This window comes from Sceloporus occidentalis, unplaced genomic scaffold (assembly GCF_023333645.1).
Source record: "Sceloporus occidentalis isolate IW3139 unplaced genomic scaffold, rSceOcc1.0.p SCAF_26, whole genome shotgun sequence".
Lineage (NCBI taxonomy): Eukaryota > Metazoa > Chordata > Lepidosauria > Squamata > Phrynosomatidae > Sceloporus > Sceloporus occidentalis.
In genome coordinates, this window is record NW_028317006.1 from 2852178 (window position 1) to 2866760 (window position 14583).

Consider the following 14583-nt stretch of genomic DNA (forward strand, 5'->3'; position numbering starts at 1 on the left):
TTTTTTATTCCTCATTTTCTAAACTGTCAATTTTACTGTAACATCGCCACGGAATCTACTGGCTTTCTGTAAAAAAAATGTAATTATAATAACAAATGTATATGACCCTGTAATGGTTGAATGAGTGCATAGCAGGCATTAAGCTATACTTTCTTGGCGCTGTGAATATGGTGTGACTTCAAACTACTCTCTGCACCATGTAAAAAATGATTTGTGTACTTAAATAAAATCACTTTTATTTTCCCATTGCTGCTTACCGTAATTAAACTGGCTGTTCACCTTTTCACAGTTAATGACGTTGAAGCGATAAGGAACATTAGCTCTCATTGAGCTGACTTCAAAGTAGAACCACTGATGATGCTGGTTAGTATTAACGTCGGCATTCATGATCAAATCATATTCGAACCTGTTAAACAGACAAGACCGATTAATAAAGGGATCCTTGTGGAAACATTCATGAGTTTGTGATAGTATATCTGCCTCATAGATCACACAGTTTGCATTTTCTGAGATTAAGTAGACACTTCAGACGTTTTTAAAGTCAGAATCCTTGATAAATAAAATGAACAATAGGATGAAAACAAATAAACAAAACTAAAATGACAATAATAATTCTATTAACAACAACACAAGGAACTCATATAACTGCAGCAAAGTATTAACCCCATGAGACGGAGGGGAGTGTTTGGGGATATATATACCCTCGTCATTATTTAATTACCAGAGTGTATGTGAGTGTGTAGGACTTTATTTTTATAAAAATGCGAGTTGGCTTTAGTGAGTCTGTAAGTAGGGCTTTCTTCAAACTCACATTTTTAGCCAGCTCACAATCTACTCAACTTAAGTGAATAGACCTGATTGGGAAAGGTTATGTGATTTATTGATGGAAACTCAGATACGGGGACAGAGGTTTTTTTACAAGTTTCCATAAGACGGAGGGTGCTACATTTTCAAGGATAGGTGTACAATTATTTGTACTTACTCACGCACGTGTATCACCTTGCGTAGGTTTCCGGATTCAAATTTGGAAAAGAACTTTAAAGAGTTGATGTTCTCTAAACTTTCAGATACACTGGGGGGGAAAAAATAAAAAATGACCTGTCGGCATCAACAGTATGTAATTTCCATGCTACAAAATAACACTCTATTTCTGTAATGTCAAACTGAAGTATTTTTATCCATGAAGAAAAAAGTTTGCCTCTTTTATTAAGTCTCTTGACATGTCTACCTAGTCGAAAGACAAGACTAGCCTTATTTGACTGTATAAAGAACATGATACCCTTAGAGCCGGGCTAGTATAATATAATGTGAAAGAAGCAGATACTTGCCTTGGGTTATTCAGGTCAAAAACAACTCGGTTGAGAAGGTCACCAGGCTTCAAATAACGTTCAATGTCCTCAAAGATTGTGTCCCTAAAAATGCAACAGAATGAATAAGTGAACAATTTAATTTGTATTGTATGTTCTAAAAAGTTGTATTTACATTTTATTTCTAATTGTATATTATGAAATCTGGGGAAATATTGTTTTACTTTAAATCCGTACAATAAACCTCCTAGATCCTAAACATTAATATTTTGTGCATGTAAATATCAATTATGTACATTCCGCCATGATTACATGGCTGTGCAACATAGGATAATGTTGTCAACGGATGTGACTGGGTCAGATGTACACTAAGGGAAACTCTCCAAACAATATGTAATTCTATAGGACCTATGTATGTACTAAAGTGTGGCAAGTCTTCCTTATTTTGTTTAGGATTTATAAGGTTGCATATGAGCTTAAAAAGTGTCTCCATCTTTATAGTTTTGTTTAGCGCCTGTGTATTATTCTACAATGTAATGCAAACGCACAAATGTGTTTAATCCAAAACATCTCTGATTTTCTCAGTGCCATTAATAATGGGTAGGTTATTTACCAAGAAACACATACACACAGAACATGACAGCTGGTAAGAAATGTTTGCCGCATTTGGTCTGCCCGTGTTCTCTGATGTAAAGTCTCAGTCCTGGTCTTATCATAGATAGCTTTACGCCTATTCCATTCATTTGTAAATTTCCCTACAGTATTTACTTCTACCACTTCTGATGGGAGGCTCTTACACTTATCTACCACCCTACATAAACCTAACAGTCATGTTTTTATGAGTGCGTGTTAAAAATAATACGCATCTTATGATAGACAGACAAGGTGCATGATGATTCTTCATAATTATGGCAATAGATTATTCAAAACTAGCTCAATGCTGATGCTAGAACATTTGTAAATATTAGTGTTATGGTATAATATACTTATCAATCATATCCTGATGGTTCTGTGTTTGAAGATTAGACTTGTGTACAAATTACTTTTATCATATTTTATGCTACAGTGATGATGGCAGTAATTGCAGTTAAATATGAATGACAATTCTCAAATTTGTAAATGCATGAGAATGCGGGGTATTGTGTTTCTCCAGCAAGAAAACACAAGGTTTATTTTTTAATTTATAACTCAATACCACTGGCCACCAATCCTCTTTCTCTTCTTATGGATTTTATATGTGTTGGCAGAGCAGCTGTGACATAATGGTAAGACTATTTTTTTTTTTAAGGAAATTGCAGTTAATATAAATTTTATAGACATTTATGTAGCCAGCTCACTGGGTCTTCCTAAAGATAAGCAATTTGGATTTATGTTGTTTTGTAAAGCCGTTGAACAGCTACAGCAATCTGCTTTGTGACAGCGAAATGTGATTTTCATTACAGCCCCTGCTAAACCAAATATGATGAATTCAACTCCAAAGAAAGTGCACTGAACCCCACTCAACAGAGATGCCGTGATTGGAATTACACTTTAACATTTGCATGGCTTGTCAGTGCCCCATGAAGTGATTGATGTGATAATGAAAAGCACGTCCTTAGAACTCACTGACAGAAGCTGCTCTCCACAAATGAGAAATATTAATAATTACTACATTATGCTCAGAGTTCTGGACATCACCCTTACAGCCTCTCTTACTGTGCATTCTCATGTAATTATTACAGAGGCAATAGGAAATAGGTCTATTCTCTGAAATGACAGCACCTTGTAATATTAAAGGGTTCGTGCATATTAAAAGGTCATAAGATCATAGCTGTGGATCACATAGGCCTAATTTACGGTCCTAAATCTGATTTCCCCTTGATTGTATAGGCAGCCATGGCATGTTGTAGTCATGCCACATCATTTTCACATCATGTAAAATCAAATGCATAATATAACATATTTAATAACCATGTCTTAGAAGATCTGGCGTACGAATCAAGACCCCGTGTTTATATTCAAACACGTTTTCCCTGATAACAATCCCTTTTACATTATGACCTCATACAGTCCATATTCTTTGGGTTTTACCATTTAAATAACAAACATGAAACAATAAGTGTATTGGGATTTTTATAGTTTAAATCGCCTTTTACAATGTAGAAACAAAGCATGCATTTATGACATGTCTAATTTTGCTGTCAGAGGACAGAGAATATGATTTAAAGTTAAACTGAAGATTTCACTTGAGTGGCACTAACTCACTTTTTTCTTGTGTTTGAAGCTATATTAAATTGTAGCATTCTTCACATTCATTATTATGCATAATGACAAAGACAGGCTCTGAGAATGACTTCAGTTCAAAATTGTCTAAAAGCAATTTATTAACTAGTAACATGCATTCATATTTTATGACAAAAGGTTCATTTGATATTGTATCTGCAGGAACAGACTTATATGTTCTATGCTAAATTTAAAAACATATTTCACTCCAAGGAGGGTTGACCACCCCATGGGTCAATAAAATTGGATCAATAAAAATAGAAGCTACCTGGAGTGCTCCCTCTGCTGGTGGAGTGGTTTTCTGACCGAATAGGGCTAGCCATGCATAAGGATAGCGTTAGCTGAGTGTAGGTGCAGGTGCGTGTCCGTCAACTCAACAAACTTGGAAAAAGTACTGTCTGAATTAGCCCCAAGTTCTGTTTTGTGAACAGCACAAGATGATTAGTATCAAAATTATTGTCTTGTACATTTTCAATAGCAGGAAATCATAATCAGAATTCCACTGCCCTGTTTAGGTATGTTTTAATCGAACAGAAGGGTCCCCAGCTGCAGCAGCTGAGAATGACATTGTGGTTGCTGAATGTAGTTAAAATATAAAAAAATTGGGTACATTTAATGTTACCAGACTAAATCTGTTATCTAACTTAGGGAATATTTATCTTATTTGTGTGATAGCATGTTAGTAGAATTCAGCCACGATTAAGTGAGAACTATTAATATTAAGTGAGAACCATTACAGAATAGATTTCAGATTAAGAGGTAATTTCAAACCATGGTGTAACTATGAGGACTGCAAGAGGTATGGCTGGGACTGGGATCAGCAACCAAGGAAACCCAAACACTTCACAACATCCATATAACGAGTATCCTAGCAGAGGGTCTGGCAGATCAGTGTCTCTGATAAAACTGTCCTGCTTTACCTCTCCAGCCACATCTAATTAGAGACAATGCTGCTCACACAACTCTCCCTCCTTGTCCCTCCTCTTACCTCACTTGGAGCCCTGTCTTCACCGCAGTTTGCACTCTTTGTGTGAGCTGCTCCTACCCTACTGCCCGCTGGGTGCGGACTCTTGGGTCCCATGCACCGCCTTAGTCTGCTCCTGATTTATCATATGTGGGTTAGCTTAGAATGAATGTGTATTTTTACTTGTGAAGAACGTACACAACAAACAGACATGCAGAAAGAGACAAACAGAAAAAAATGAAAGCATAACTAATCAAACCTTAGTGAACCAAGTTTTCTTGTGTCTAGCTTTTGTGGGTTAGGCGGTGAACAGTGACCCCAAAAATCTGGAAACGCCAGTACTCTGTAATCTGGAATTGATTTAGTCCTTTCTGCATTATCCATATAGATGTGAGGATCATGGAATGGGATGTTTCCTTTGTGTTGTTCCAAAAGTTGGTTTACAATTTTGTGGTTTTCACATTCATCACCATCGCTCTTTGGTACTTGAAATGACTTAATATTATGTGGAAGTGAACTTGGTTCCCCGTGAACCACACTGACAAAGTCAGAAGCTGATATATTTTTCTTATGGTTCCTGTTGCAGCTTAATGGGTCAGAATTATTGATTGATTCCCTTTCCAACTGGTATGCTCCACTTGAGTTGTTTCTCAGGTTTTGGGGTTCCAAAGCACATGCTGGAGATGTTTCGCTAGTTGTATGTTGGCCTCTCTTTCCACATTTGTGTCCATTGATTCTCTGATTTAGTATAATGTTACACGAGCAAGGAAATGGCTGACTTGAAACATTGCATGTTGAGGTCAGTCCTTCATCAGGCTCAGATACCAGATCCTTTGAGAAGTCAAGAAAGCAAAATTGTAGAAAGTTTGATTTTCAGAGACTTGTAAATAATACCCTGAAACAAACTTACACTAAGTGATACTTCACAGTAGATTACTCACTGTTACAGGCCAGTTAGATATAATGTCATACCACAGAGACCTCATTCTCTGTTAGTACCAGTGGAACAACAGGGAAGAGATATATGTAAAACTGGCAATTAGGTGGGTCATCTGAAATGCAGGGCAAAAGGAGCTGCCGCCCTGGGCCAGGCTTACCATATGGCCCACATGAGGTACCCCTCAGGCCCCTTCATACGCCACCGTAGTCTGAAAATGGAGATCTGTGCAACTACCAGCAAACATTCTTCTCCATTAACAGCCCCTCTTGTGGGGCAAGTACAAAAGAAGAGTGGAGTGGTTTGTGCCAGCAGTTAAAAAGACCCCCATCTACCTCACACTAAGATATGATTAGGCTGTGAGTGTGAGCTGGGGAAAGCTTGCCGTGGGCCCCATTATGTATAAAGATGCCCTTTATCTGTGAGATGAGGAAGCAGGTAGAACTATTTTTTTAACCTATCGCCTGGTACCACAAGGATTCTACCATGGACCACAAACATTTAAAAAAAGGTCTACATACAAATGGACAAATTGAAATATATTTTGAAACTGTACAACATGATTTGGTTAAAAACTACCAAAAAAGACATCATTGTGAACAAGAGCTTTATACTGTAGAAAACATAACATAAATAAACAAAAATAGTAAACACAAATAAGATAAAGAAAGAAGAAATGGTGTATGTCCTGATGGAGTGGTGGGCAGATAAATGGATCAGTTATGGGATATAGAATAATGAATGAACTGGCTAAGCAGGGAAATCAATAAACAAAAAACATACATCAACAAAGAGATGGCAGAAGAATCTATCTTACATTTCATAAATCACAACTAAAGATAAACACTAAAATATTAATCACAATCATATCTACATAGTAACAGCCAAGATCGGACAGATCCAATGTACTTTCGAGTTTAAACCTACATCTGATTAGAGAAATTGTCATTGACGTGATATTTTGCAGGCTACAATGATGCTTTAGACTGTGCTGCTCTTTCATTTAGGTTTGTAGTATTTTTTACAGGAGATGAATAATATTTCAGAGCAAGTGGTGTTGAAGTAAAGATGATTTGAATGATTTTGAACAAGCACATTTTTCAAAGCTACAAGAATAATCTACTTCCAAAAAACATTTTTAATTAAAGATACTGTGCCATACATCACAAGTTCTCCCATGCTAAACCATTTAAAAAAAAGACATAGATCAATGCTTAAATGTAAAGGTGCCAAAGTCATTCTTGTTTCCCTATAGCTGTCTCTTATCATGTTCCAATATAAAGTTGTTTTTTAAGAGACTGCTCTGACTGGTGCATGCATTTTGTGATTTTAGTGATTGGAAGACACATTCGTAGTAGGGTTGTTACTTCCATTGCTGGTTTCAGATGCAAGAAGAGTATTAGTGTATGGTACACTTGGCAATACAATTATGTAGATGACTCTTAGTATAAATAGTACACACTCCTCATCATCAACATAAACTAATATAATAGTAATTGTGGAATACAAAAGGGCCAGAGGTCCGGCCTCTCTAGCAGGGCCGGCCCTACAATGGAGCCAAGTGGGGCAATTGCCCCAGGCGGCACTTTTGAAGAGGCGGCACTTTGCCGCCCCGAGCGCTTTTTTTTTTTTTTTTTAAGTGGAGGAGAGAGAGGGGCGCCGAGTGGTTTTCGCTTACCCTCTCGGCGCCCCTCTCTGTCCTCTGCGAGCCCTCTAGCTCGGTCTCGGTGCCAGCTTGTAATGCTGAGCACCGGAAGCGCCGTCAATTTCCGGCGCTCAGCATTATAAGCCGGCACCGTGGCAGAGCAGGGAGACTCGCCGCAGGACTGTTTAAAGTAAAGGTAAGTACAAAGAGGGGGGGGATAGGGTAGATAATCAAGTCGGCGAAGTTTAAAATGCCGCCCCCCCGGTGTCGGCAGGGGGGCAGCATTTTAAACTTCACCCCAGGCGGCATTATGTCTTGGGCCGGCCCTGCTCTCTAGGCACCATAGATATAATTCATTGGCATTTGATATATGGATTTTACTTCTATTCTCATTATTGAGGAATAATACAATTCAAGGCATCCCCTGACCTTGCTTTTTTAATTTTAGGTTCACCTTTTCATTCTTAATAAAATGTCTTTGAATTTCTAAGAGTTGATATTTGATTAGAATTATACCTTGATATACAATTAACTGAACTGCTTTATTTCGTTATTTTGTTTGATGTGACAAAATAGATAATATTGCCCTTTTAAACAGATATTTAGATACAGGGCTTGTTTTGTTTACTAATAGAATGTTATATAGTTGTGTATATTACAGACGGAGCTCAGGTCATGAGCTTCTCAGGTGGCACTGTGCAATCTAACAGCCCTGCATTCATTGTGACACTTCTGATCGAACACCTGAACCTTGTTATCTCGGGTTATAGTCTTCGGACTTCCAAATGTATCATTAATCATGTTTAGATGTTCTAAATATTATTAGAGGATGCGCTTGCACATACCTGCTCCCAGGTAGCTCTCAGAGCTTTTAAAACCAAGCAAGCAACGACGGCCCTCTACAAACCCTAGTTCTCAGAAACTCTGTATTATACGCCACCTTCTCTAATCTATATGAGCACTTGGATAGATGCCATGCTATGGGGCTTTCCTGAACACCTTCTGATTCAGTGCCTAACTCACTAACAATACTTTATCTTACATGCAGTTTAATACTGTCATTAAATCATTACAGCCTACCTGGAAATTCTGAGTGAGTTCTGGAAACAGTGCTTTATATTGTTCTAATTCCTTATCAGTTCGATCAGGTTTGGGTCTTGACCTCAGTTTATTCAGATCTGTTTCCAAATCATCATCCTATGTAGTAAAAACAGAACATAATAACTTATTGATGCCCGATTTGGAACTCTTCAGCTAGCATGACATTCCCTGAAAAATCCACAGAATCTTTTTAGAAAGCAAGAATAGAAGCAATCTCTATATCAATATGAACTCTCATCAGTCTCAATTCATTAGCTGCTTACTTAACTTCAATAAACAAGTGTTTTTTAAGAAATGACTTCTTATTAGATTTGAAATAATTATACTAACATACAAATCCCTCCAGAAAATTGCTCCATCGTACATTTCTGCACTTACAACAAAATATTCCTATGCTCAGTCTTTAGGGGGTTAGGCTCTCCTCCTCCTTTATCACCTCTTCCTTTTCATACTTATAAGACTTCACTTGTGCTGCTCCATATCTGCAACTCGCTTCCACCTAACCTCCACCCTTTACCTTCTCTCTCAATATTCAAGGCAAACTTTAAAACCTTCTTCAGATAAACGTACAATCTTTTCAGCTAGAACCTATCTTGTCTGCCACTAATGCAACTCCCACAATCATCTATGGCCCCCTTTTTCTCTATAGCTTAAGTTTTTCTGCACCCTATTCCCTCTAGATTGTAAACTGGTGAGCAGGTCCCTCTTTTACCTAATGTATCAGTTTGCCTTAACCTGGCAATTCTAGTTTTGCCATACCCCTTGAATGTATGCACTGTAAGAAGAACATTCAGAAGAAGGTCAAGTTGTGTTTTTCTGCGTTTTGAGACTTCAAGACAAGTAGTTATATTTTTACACCTTAGGCAACAAATAAACTACCCCTTACATACTTTTGGCAAAGTTATCAAAACTGAACTATCGGAACAACAGACTCTCTAAGGGATAGATTTTGCAGTGATGGTGCTTGTAATTGCCTGCAGTGATGATGCATAAGATAAGGTCCAAACATCAAAATGATGTAATTTACTATGTAATACAATAGGGCCTATGGGTTTTTACAAACTGAGGCTTAATTTTTTTTTTCTTTTAACATTTTACAAGGGATCAATGCTCAATTTGCTTATATTCTATTCCTCATTTATTTAAAATTTAGGGGGTAAATACATACCTCTTGGCTTTCATTTCCAAGATTAATTTCCATGTCTGTATCTTCATCATCTGATTCATCTATAGCCAAAATGAATGAACAGATTTTAGACATGATATACAGTTTTAATAGTTTCTGTGTGTTCTGTCCAACCATTTCACCAAGAGCTCCTGATCCTAACAGAGTTTTGAGATTCTATTAATTACCATTGGATTAATCAATTAACACTTGAAATTACATGAAATGAGTGATCTAATTAACTTCCTGTTAATTAGAGACTCACTAAGCTACTGTACGGACTCTCAACTCTTAAACTAAGAGGCTGTAACTCTTGCTAAATCTCAACATTATCTTTAGTTATAGAAAACTGTTTGAGAATGGTGGGAGTTGTGCAATAAAATTAGATACAATACTTGTACAATAAAACAAACCCACTAACAACCATTAAACAAGTAGCCATTGATATTAACATGTCCACAAATGGAGACACTATAATAAATGATAAAATGATGACTCTGCCTGTTTTTTAATTAATTTCACACTCATTCAAACTGAATTGACGGGTTAATGAGTGAATAAATATATATTTCTGCATGCATGATAATTGCTTGTTTATACCCTGATTATATTTAATGAGGTAAAATACAGTGGAGTTTCCTTTTCTAGCATTAATCATTGTGAGTTTGTTCTGCAGTTACCTTCTTGGGAATATGTCTTTGTAGGAGGTTCAGACATGCTTATTCCGGGAATATGGAAAGTATAAGTGCTGGTTATTGTGGACAATGGGAGTGTGCATTTTGGGCAGCATTTTCTCAAAACTTGGACCGCAGAGCTCACTATGGAATCCAATTGTCTGCAATTAGTGCATTCCTAAAACAAAACAAACTTTTTTTTAAAATAATGTCTATAAAACATAATTACTACTACTGAGTACTTTCTCCAGTGAGAGTTTCCAGACTGTGAAACAAAAAAAGTACAGTCTAAAGCAATTTATGAAATATATACCCGTCCCATACTATAATAGTGAGAGTTGTGGAAGTTAGGATTCACAACTATATGTATACAAATGCAGGTGAATATTCACAAAATGTACGAAATTGTAAGATGTGGCAGGGTGGTTCATGACACAGAGATAGGCAAAATAACATCTCCTGATGTTGCATCATACCAATATGTTGTTTTCTTTTTCAGCTGCTACTTGACATTGCATTCTTTGTTGAGGTTACTCAATATAATTAGTCTACTAGTATCCCAAAATCTTGCTCAAAATCTTTCTGCTAGTCCAACCCCGTATGTACACAGCATTTGAGTTTTTTCTTCCCAAATGCATAATTTAACATTTATTAATGTTGAACCATATATGCCATTTTCTGCCCAGTGCCCCACATTGTGCAAACAACGAACATGTTGATCAGAGATCTGGAGATTGTGTGATCATCTGCAGATTTGGTTTACCAACGTCCAGATGATTTATATACACCTCAGCATTAGGGGATATGTTGCCAAGTGGTATATATTTCACAGTTATCTCTTTAATTGTAATCTACTTGTCTTCTGTTTTTTCTTGCTGAATGTGTAACCCCAATTTGTCTGCTGCTGGACTTACTCCCTTATCACTGCTTTCCCATTCATATCAGTTGTGACTTTTTGGCTAGCCTTGAAAGCACCACTACATGTAGCATGCCCCCTGGTGGCAGCCTTATATACTCTCAACATACTTAGGTTTGCCCTTACCCATAACCTTTGGACTTTCTACTGGACAAACATGTTCAACATTTGCCCAATGAATAATCACAACCACTCATTACGTAACACTCTCAACTAACACATTTTTTTTGCACACTATGTATATCCTTACAAAAAATAATTAATATTTATATTTTCAGAAAAAAACATTCTCTAAAATAATAATGAATCTGATTCTTAGGTATTGTATTTACCAATTTTTACTGGCCTGTTTTATGTATTTTGAACATAGCAATAATAAAAAAAATGGTTTATATACTTTATCACAAATGCACCCAATTTAAACCTGACCGCTACAGAATAATACATTGTAATCAAATGTATTGTAAAATCCACAGGACAGTGAAATGTGATATATTATGTTCTGAAAAAAAAGATTTAATAGAAATACATACAAGAGTTTATTGTAGAGCCTAGGGTTCCTCTCTAATGGAATCACTACATAATGCAGCAAACTATTTTACAATACAAAGGTTCCATCAAATGTTGTGAAAAGAAATGATAAAAAAAATAAGCTTGGAAGTTTTGCTCAACATGAAGAATGTTAAGACTGGAAAAACATGTAAAACCAAAAAATATATTTTTTAGTGAGCCAGCTATGTGCCATTAGAGTTTCCAGTTACCTGTGTTGTAGCAAATAGAATTTCCATTCCCCTGGCCTGTAGGAAGGCTTCCCTGCCTGACCGGACATTGGTTATATGCTTACAGCATCTCAAAAGCCCTCTCCGAATAGTGACAAAACTGTTATTGGAATCACAGCTATGCCAGTCTTGATAGAACTGGAGAAGGATGGAGACGTAGCCCCTGTTCACAGCTCTTCTGCAGTTTGATTCTGGAAGGAATAAATAAATATGCAAATAAATAAATTATACTTGAAGTGTAAAAAGCACTGCATACATTATACGACGAACAATCATATATTTAGATGAACCCTTATTTGTAAGAGAAATAAAAAAAAGAGCAACCAGTAAGCTCACCTTTTGTTAATGTTGTACAGAACAAACCCATTTTTTTTAAAGACGACAAGTGAATGCAATTTACAGAAACTCACATTCAGTATTTTCTGCATCAACATTCGGACACACTTGCTTCCGGCACAGTTAAAATAAGGTGGCATTTGTCCCGGTGCTGGACAAGGTCAAGAGGTTGCAGTTGTGCCTCTAGAACAAGGTAGTGCACCTCTGGTCTTCCATGACCATACAATGGGTTTTCAGTAGACTTGCGCATTCGTCTTCGGGCGAACATGAAAACGAGCACGAAGAGGCCGTTTTTTTGTTCGTTCCGAAGACACGCCGAAGAGAATACAGTGCCGGCAAAACGTAGGAGAAGACGAAGACTCACAACCACGAAGAATCGAAGATTCTTCGTGATCGTCTTCGTTTTTGCCGCGCAGCCGCCAAAATTTCAAACAGGAGTGAGCTGATCTCGTCTGTCCAATCAGCTCACTCTTGTGACGTCACGCTAAGGGTCTCGTCCAATGCCTGTGCTGCTGTTTTTTGAATTCTGAAGGCGCCTTTATAAGACCAGAGCTTGCCTGAGAGATCCATTCATTTTTCCCTGTGACTGCTTTGGCAACACTGCTGTGCTGCATCCGAGCGTTACAGAGAGAGATTGTTCTGTTCTGTGTGAGACTGGTAAGCCTTAGCCTGCCATTTCTCACAGTGTACTTCATCCTCACTTCAGTGCTACTTAATATAATTAATAATAATAATTTGATTAATTTAATTTTTTTTATTTAATTTGTCATCAACTGTAGTGTAAGTGCTGTTGAGTTGACAGTGCACCCAGTGCCTCAGTGGCACTGGGGTGCCCTTGCCCTGGGCTGGCACTAGTGCCTATTGCCTGTCCTGCTTAAATAAATTAAATAGAATTTATAAATAATAATTTAATAGAATCTATAATTTAATAGTTCATTATTATATATATATATATTTGTCAGTCATATATATATATATATTCTATAGTATACTAGTGTAGAGTGTACTGTAGACATTCATCTACTAGTGTCTAATTTAAAATCAGTAATATTAATTAATATAATTAATAATTGAATTCATTATAAAATTATATATATATTTGTCAGTTATAGTTAGTAATAGTATACTAGTGTAGAGTGTACTGTAGACATTCAAGACATCTACTAGTGTCTAATCTAAAATCAGTAATATCAATAATTCTATAATTCTTTCTTGTCTTAATAGTTAATTACATTAGCTATAAATAAAAGTAATAATATTAAATAATTACTACTAGCGTATAGTTCAGCTAATCTTATTAGTACTGGTGCTGCAGCTCTATAGTTTGTGCTTTGTTTTAGCAACAGCAAGAGACCAAGTCAATTTTTCTTAATTAATCTTTCATTTTATTTCATTTGTTTTGCTCACCTCAGTCCATCAGTGAAGTGAACTTGTTGGGCTAGTGAGTGCAGCCGCATAAGTGCTGTGTTTTTTTTTGATCAGCAAGCAGTGACGTTAACTGTTTTGCAAAGATTTTCTCATTTATTTTACATTTTATTTCAATTTTATTAAAAGTACCCTTAGTGTTTTGCTCACCTCAGTCCATCAGTGAAGTGAACTTGTTGGGCTAGTGAGTGCAGCCAGCAGTGAAGCTAACTGTTTTGCTGTGACATTTTATTTTATTTCTAATTCTTTTCAAGAAAAATTGACTGTGACGAGCTGTACTAAGCAAAGCTTCAAGCTACTAGCTGTAGTACTAAAATAATTCTAATCTTCTTTAATCTTAATCTATAATATATTATAAATAATATATAACAATATAAATTCTAATTCATAATCTATAATATAAGTAATTCTAATTCTAAATTCTAATTCATAATCTATATTCTTCTATCTATAATACATAATATATAAGTAAATTATTTCTAATCTATTAATATTATATAACTTAATATTAATTAATAAATCATATACTGAATCTGATTTAACCTCACTTTAGCTTAGTGGGTTTGAGAGTGTCTGCCTAGAGGTAGACTTATAGTAAGGAAATATAGCTTTAGGCTAGCATAGTAGTAGGCTAAGCTCTTAGGCCCGTGTAAATTCAAATTAAAAATAAAATACTGCTAGTTATTAAATAGTTAATCTTGAGTTAATAATTTAAATAACTTTAGCACTTTGGCAGATTGCACACAGCACAGTGCAGTAGTGCATAGTTTTACTTTTTAAACAGTAGCACTGAAGAGAACTTCCTCTAATTTTTTGTCTTTAATTCGTTTTTCCTTTTTTTTTATTTTTATTTTTTTTTATTTTTTTTATAGTTTTTTAAACACTACACTACACTACACACACAACACAAAATTTGAAATGGATCCTCCTTTTGGGACTAAGGAGGGACAAGCTCCATCTACCACCGCCACCACCAGCACCACCACCAGTTCTAAGATGCAGCCTTTGCGTCAGTCTAGTCGGCCAAGTAGGCCAAGCTCTCGCTTATCATTTGGGGAAGCATTGCTTGAAG

The 14583-nt window shown here is 36.3% G+C and overlaps 1 protein-coding gene across 1 annotated transcript in view; it reads right to left on the reverse strand.

Moving 5' to 3' along the window:
- Positions 1–14583, reverse strand: part of LOC149300015 (cytosolic carboxypeptidase 4-like) — a 152017-nt gene that overhangs the window by 105302 nt on the left and 32132 nt on the right. Inside the window, exons 6-13 of the mRNA XM_089485504.1 lie at positions 11733–11941; positions 10062–10233; positions 9385–9539; positions 8196–8312; positions 4793–5364; positions 1325–1412; positions 983–1053; positions 258–406 (exon numbers count right to left, since the gene is read on the reverse strand). Coding sequence (XP_089341630.1) covers positions 258–406; positions 983–1053; positions 1325–1412; positions 4793–5364; positions 8196–8312; positions 9385–9539; positions 10062–10233; positions 11733–11941 — 1533 coding nt within the window. The remainder of the gene's footprint in view (positions 1–257; positions 407–982; positions 1054–1324; positions 1413–4792; positions 5365–8195; positions 8313–9384; positions 9540–10061; positions 10234–11732; positions 11942–14583) is intronic.